The 6,683-nt window shown below is 53.9% G+C and overlaps 1 protein-coding gene across 1 annotated transcript; it reads left to right on the top strand.

The window, feature by feature from the left end:
• Window positions 1–609: 609 nt before the first annotated feature.
• On the top strand, window positions 610–6,457 carry OTP (orthopedia homeobox; the record flags this gene model as incomplete). Its single annotated transcript, XM_082497760.1, has 3 exons — window positions 610–646; window positions 1,581–1,990; window positions 5,927–6,457. The coding sequence occupies 3 exons, from the start codon at window positions 610–612 to the stop codon at window positions 6,455–6,457; spliced, it is 978 nt and encodes a 325-aa protein (XP_082353886.1).
• Between the last annotated feature and the right edge of the window lie 226 nt (window positions 6,458–6,683).

Here is a 6,683-nt window from a genome sequence, read left to right as displayed (position 1 = left end):
TCCGCGGAGCCACCCGTGCTCGCCCACTAACACCCCCCCGGTGCGCACTGGGCTTGCGAGCCACCCTCGGGAGTCTGACCGGGTCGGGTCCGAGTGTGCGCTCCGAAGAGGCGTTCAAAAAAAAAAGCCAAAATAAAGAGAAAAAACAATTAATCGGGGCGACAGGGAGCTGGAGGAGGGTGGCAAATGTGCACTTGGAAGAGAAGGGGAGATGGGGAAGGAGGGCGGCAAAGGCGAGCGGAGCAGGGGAAGGGAGCGGCGGCGCGGTGCGGGCCGGGCCGGGCCGGGGCGGCGGGAGGCCGGGGCGGCGGCGGCGGCGGGCGGGCGGCGGGCGGGCGGAGCGGGGCGCTCCGGGCGCTGACATTTGCAGGCTGCCCTCCTGATTGGTCCCCGCGCCGAGCTGCTCACGGGTTCATTGAAGTGTTAAGCACCTCCCCGTCTCTCTAAAGGACATTATAATGCAGGAGACCCCCTTTTTAACCACACACCGAATTTTCTTTCATTTAGGCGATCTATATATATATATATCTTATATCTCATATCTATTTTAAATAACTTAAGGCCGCTAAAATTTGGGGGGGAACAGCCTTCGCCCTGGAGCGGTGCGCGATGCTGTCTCACGCCGACCTCCTGGACGCCCGTCTCGGTGAGTTTCCCCCAGCACCCCCCCGCCCCGCGGCGGCTGCACCGGCAGCGGCGAGCGGGGAGGAAGCCGGGGCAGGAAATTGACAATTTGTTCCTTATTTTACCTTAATGCGATCTAAATGGGCTAATTCCTTTAAAAGTAATTGTACTGTATTAAAGTTTAATTTGATTTAACATAAAAAAAAAAAAAAAGAGAGGGAGACCTACGGAGTATGTAGATCTACAGCGAGTCGTGGATCATTTAATTTCTCTCTCCCCTGTTTTTATATACATACCTACACGTTATCACTATGATTATGATTATTATTATTATTTTAGGACAGATGAGCTCGATGGTATTTACGGAGGAGTTCTGGGTGGCCTTTTCCTGCTCGCCTGCTCGCTTTCCTCTCCCCTTCTTTTCCTTTAAAAAGGGAGAAATTTCTGTATCTACCTATTTATGGTTATTCATGCGTTTGTTTAGAGCAGCGGAGGGAGGAGAGGGTGATCGAGGTCCCCGCACATCTGTCGGGGAGGTAAAGCTCCCGGCAGCAGAGCGGCTCGAGTGTTCTTTCTTTCTCTCCGTCTCTTTCTTTTGCCAGCTCCGCTGGAAAACCCAGGCTGAACCCGGCAAAACTTGCCCTCCCCCCCTTCCCCTCCCTTGGTCTCGCAAGGGGAGGCCCGGCAGGGAGCTGGTTATTTAAGCAAGAAGAGGAGCTGCTCGGTGTAAAGTTTTCTCTCCCCTGCCCCGAGTTGCGCCGGGCCGGGGTCTCTGCGCGCCGCGGAGACGAGCCGGGCTGCGGGGCTGGCGGGCGGCCGGGGGACGGCGGGGGGCGGCGGGGCGGAGGCAGTGGCGGTGGCTGGATGCCTCTAGCCGGCTCGGTGCGCTGGAAAGCGGCTCTGATGAATATATGCCCGGCTGCAGGGGAGTGACCGCGGCTCCTTTGCTTCCGCAGGGATGAAAGATGCGGCCGAGCTGCTGGGACACCGGGAGGCGGTGAAGTGTCGGCTGGGCGTAGGGGGCTCGGATCCGGGGGGACACCCGGGAGACATGGCCCCCAACTCGGACACCGTGGAAGGGACCACCCTGCTGCCGGGGGAAGACATCACCACGGTGGGATCCAACCCCAGCTCCTTAGCCGTCAGCGCCAAAGACCCCGACAAGCAGCAAGGCCAGCAGGGCGGCCAGAACCCCAGCCAGGCTGGGCAGCAGCAGGGGCAGCAGAAGCAGAAGCGGCACCGCACCCGCTTCACGCCGGCGCAGCTCAACGAGCTGGAGAGGAGCTTCGCCAAGACCCACTACCCGGACATCTTCATGCGGGAAGAGCTGGCCTTGCGCATCGGCCTCACCGAGTCCCGGGTGCAGGTATGAGCAGCCGCCTCCGCGCAGTGCCCACCCCCGCCGCGCCCGCCGTCCCCTTCCCCGGGCTCGCCGACGGCGGCACGCCCGGCCGGCGGTGAGGCCAGTCACCACGGGGCGGGCGGGTGGGTGTCCCCAGACCTCAACCCGACGGCGGGGGAGAAAACCCACCCCTGAATGCAGTAGTTTGTGCAAGAAACCCTGAAACAGGGCACCCCCCGCCCCCTTTTCCGCAAAGCTGTCCCCTTGGGGTGTCCTCTTGCTCCCTAACCGCCTGCAGCGCGGTGGTGCCGAACCGGGCGCGGGCGGACCTTCCCCCCGCTCCACGTCCCAAGCCGGGGCAGGAAAGAACCCGGGGAGGCACGTCCCGAGAGGGGCGAGTCTCAGCCCTCGCAATAGCTCGGCGCCAAGAGGCGAGCCCAAACCGCCGGGGAATTACCCCCGTTTCCCGGTGCGGGGTCCGGCGGCGGCTGGGTGGCGCGGGGCGGCTGTCCAGGGTGCTGACGACAGCACTGCCCGGCGACCCGCGGGGTGCGTTGGGTCCTCTGTCCAGGGTGCTGACGGCGGGCACGGACGCTGCGCCGCCACCTCCGGAAAGGGGCGACCCCCGGAGACCGCCGCCGCCGGGAGGGTCGGGGTGGGAGCCGGGGAATGCACACAGGCTCGTGAAAACGCACTTCGGTAGAAGGTAGTTGTATTTGGACTCGGAGTTTCCCCGTACTGTCTTTAATAATGCCTGGGGACGGCAGGGGTAGAGAGTAACTTCAACATCTAGGGTGTACTTTGTTCTCTACAGTACTTATATATACATATGCACACATACATATATATATTTGCACACAGGCACATCAGAAACTATTTAGGCAAAAAAATGTAAACGAAATTTGGAAAAGGGGGAGATGGATGCAACTGCTAGGCTGCTCAGGTGCGAGTTTTATGTGTAGGATATTTCAGTGACTTTCTGGGCGAGTCCCTTCCGAGGACGAAAGCCTGCACAATGAAAGCACTTGTGGGATGTGCATCCCCGCTCAGCACAGTACACTGGGAATGCCGCCGCACTTTACCGCAGCCGGTGTTCAAAATCCCTTTCGGCAAGACTAGGCGCCTCGGCTAAATAAAGACACGTCAAAAGAAATCCCTAAATGAACGTTTTTATGAACGGAAATTGACTCCATTCTCGAATGTGACAGAAAATGCACGTCTGCTTTTAAAAAGTAAAACAATTTGACTCAGCCTACACAGGACTATAATTAGTTTAAATTAAGAAAGAAATTAGATTCACAAATAAAATATAATTGGACAACTGACTCTATGAAAAAAGAAAACGAGGTCTATTAAACTTTATTGGGTTTCCCAAAGGTTAATGATACCAATTTCAATATTAGGAGTGTGGTAAATGAAGTAAAATATAAAATCTAAAATGGAAATAGTTATTTTCTAACAGCACATCAAAGAAATTCGTAGGAAGAAAGACAAAGTGTTTTAATGGCCTCGGCATAATCTTAAACCAATGCTAATAGCTCGAGACTGCTGATAAAAACAGTTTAATAGAGCGGCAATTTAAATATTTTTTACAATAATGTTCTGTAGTTTAAAAAGTAATCAGATCAACATAACCTTCTTAATTAACACTTCAAAATGATTAACATTATGTAATCTAAGGCAAAATAATTTATTTAATATATTTACTTCACAATCCGATGTATCACTACTCCTTGACCAAATTTAAATTAAATAGTAATTGGTTTATGTTCTTATACAAGTACTTTACAGTTTTCTTTATAGTTCACAGATTGCCTACACATTCCTTGCAGTATGTGGACTCCACACTGATTAAGGAATGCTCCAAATAGTTAATTTATAGCGGCTGTATATGTTTTTAAGGGGTTTAGATGCTAGGATAAATCACCACTTTCCTCATTTTAGATCTGTATTTAATGTATATGATACATTTAAATAATTATTAAAGCGGCTGGTGCTTAAACGGGAGTCCAATTCCACGTCTGATATTGCTCTGCTTTTCAGGCTGCTGTAATAAAACCATTCTTTTTATAGCATGCCATTATTAGAAACCAATTTCAGAATTATTTATAACCTGGAATGGCTTATTAAGCAGCAATGCGAGAATCATGCAAATTACGCGATCAAATGCAATATAATAAGCATAATCATTAGTCTCTAGCACGGATTAATTAACTTTCAATATTTTATTTACATAAAAACCAAATCAGTGAAATAACTTCTGCACAGTCAGGCTTGCCTTTCAATATTTTATATGAACAAAAATAATGTGCTGTAATTCCATTGACCGTGTCCCCCACAATGGTCCCGTCACCTGCCACATCTTAATAGGGGACAAGCTGAGAGTATTTTCTAGTTTTCTAATGGAATGAGAAATTGCATTTTCTTCCTCTCCCAGCACTATTAAAGCGTAATGAATTCGGCCCAGAGTTCACGGCTGGCTGATCGAAATGAACCTGAGATCTGGGCTTTAATACAGCTCTCCAGATTTCCTACCAAATCTTCACATTAATCATCCGCTGGATTCCAATGAGATCTTCATAAAGCTTCGGCTCCTGAAAAAGAAAAAAAAAAAAAGGAAGAAAAACAAAAGTGATATTGTTTCCCCTTCTCTCCCTCTCTCCCCCTCTCTAACCCATTTATAGCTGGGGAATTAAATGGGCTATATATTTTAAAATACATTTACAGTATGTCTATATTACTGTAACAGCAGACATCATCAAAGTAGATTTTTAGATTCCAACCTCCATTAGATTCTCACTGTTGTATTAATAATTTTCAGGGGCTAGTTGCATTTTAAAAGGAGTCCAAAGTTGCCAAACGCTCGTGGTTAATATATTTCTAGAGTTGTCATGTGTGCATTTTCAAAATCTCCCCCAGGTTTTCCCTGCGTTTTAATCTGTCATGCACTAGTTTTCAACTGGAAACATTCACATTTTAAAAGCATATGCAGTGTAGATATGAGCTGAGGCGATCAGACCTGATGGAGATTCTTTACACCACCAGTAAACCATGAAACATAAAAAGATTTTGTAGCCGCAATTTAACTATTAACCCTAAAACATAATTGAAGGCGATTTTTCGATTATTCATATAACATTTAGTTCCCTAACGGCTGTTCATTCCCGCTAATGGGCGTCCGTGTTTCTTAGTCTGGGTACGTAGCACGAAACCAGGGACTCCAGCAGGTCCGGGCACTGCGCTCCCCTGGATTTCGAGCAGAACCGGCTTTTCCCTCCCTAGCAGCTCCCCGGTGCGCTCGGCAGCGGTGTGGCGAGACCCAGCGAGTCGTCCCTGCCGGCACCACGAGCACCCGCTTACCTAAACAACCTGCGGTGTTTTTTGTTTTTTGGTTGTTTTTTTTTTTTTTTTTTTTTTTGTGTGTGTGTGTGTGTGTGTGTTTTTTAATAACAATTAAAAAACCCAAAACCGAAACAAATGCGGGCGGTTTGGCGGGAGGGTTTCCTGCCCCGGGACCCGGGCGGTACCCCGCTCCGGTGGTGGCTTGGGAGAACTTCCACGCCAGCGCAAAAGCCGTGGTCCGGTCATTTATTTTTTTGTTTGTGTTATTGTTTTTTCTTCGGGTGGAGGCCAGGCTTCTCCCCTGGAGCCTGCCCCCCAGGGACGGTGACCGCAAGCAGCTCGGTCCCGGGACGGACACATCGATCGGTTTCGTTATAAAAGTTCCAGCAGTTTTGTTAACCCGTGATGGTAACACGCGTGGGGCTGCGGGTGTTGAAGAGCGGCCGTGGGAGAGACAACGGCGGGCGGGGGGGGGAAGACCCGGGCGGGAGGGGGGACGACAGGAGACGGTGCGGAGGCCGGGGCGGGGGTGACGGGTCCCGTTCCACCGCGCCGCGCCCCGGCCGCACGGCGGGTGGGTGGTGGCTAACGGTGCGTGTCGCTGCCCGCCGCCCGCAGGTCTGGTTCCAGAACCGTCGGGCCAAGTGGAAGAAGCGCAAGAAGACCACCAACGTCTTCCGCGCCCCGGGCACGCTGCTGCCCACGCCGGGGCTGCCGCAGTTCCCCTCGGCCGCCGCCGCCGCCGCCGCCGCCATGGGCGACAGCCTCTGCTCCTTCCACGCCAACGACACCCGCTGGGCCGCCGCCGCCATGCCGGGCGTGTCGCAGCTGCCGCTGCCGCCGGCGCTGGGCCGGCAGCAGGCCATGGCGCAGTCCCTCTCCCAGTGCAGCCTGGCGGCCGGGCCGCCGCCCAACTCCATGGGCCTCTCCAACAGCCTGGCCGGCTCCAACGGCGCCGGGCTGCAGTCGCACCTCTACCAGCCCGCCTTCCCCGGCATGGTGCCCGCCTCCCTGCCCGGCCCCAGCAACGTGACGGGCTCGCCCCAGCTCTGCAGCTCCCCGGACAGCAGCGACGTGTGGCGGGGAACCAGCATCGCCTCCCTCCGCCGCAAAGCACTAGAGCACACAGTCTCCATGAGCTTCACCTAATGGCCGCCGCCTCGCCCCCCGCCGCCGCCGCCCCCCCCCCTCCCCGCCTCACCCCGCGCCCCCGCCTCGCCCGCACGCCCCGGTCCGCCCCGGCCCGCCCCGGCCCCCCGCCTTCCCCCACTTGACTTACCAGGGAGTCGACTCAGGATCTGAAATCAGACGCCAACGGACTGGTTTGTGGGCCGAGACCCCTACCCCTATCCCCCTCCGCCCCCGCGCATCCCCC

Source organism: Vanellus vanellus, assembly GCF_965231255.1.
Source record: "Vanellus vanellus genome assembly, chromosome: Z".
In the NCBI taxonomy this organism is placed as follows: Eukaryota; Metazoa; Chordata; class Aves; order Charadriiformes; family Charadriidae; genus Vanellus; species Vanellus vanellus.
Note: the sequence above shows the minus strand (reverse complement) of the source record. Positions and strands in the feature narration are given on the sequence as shown.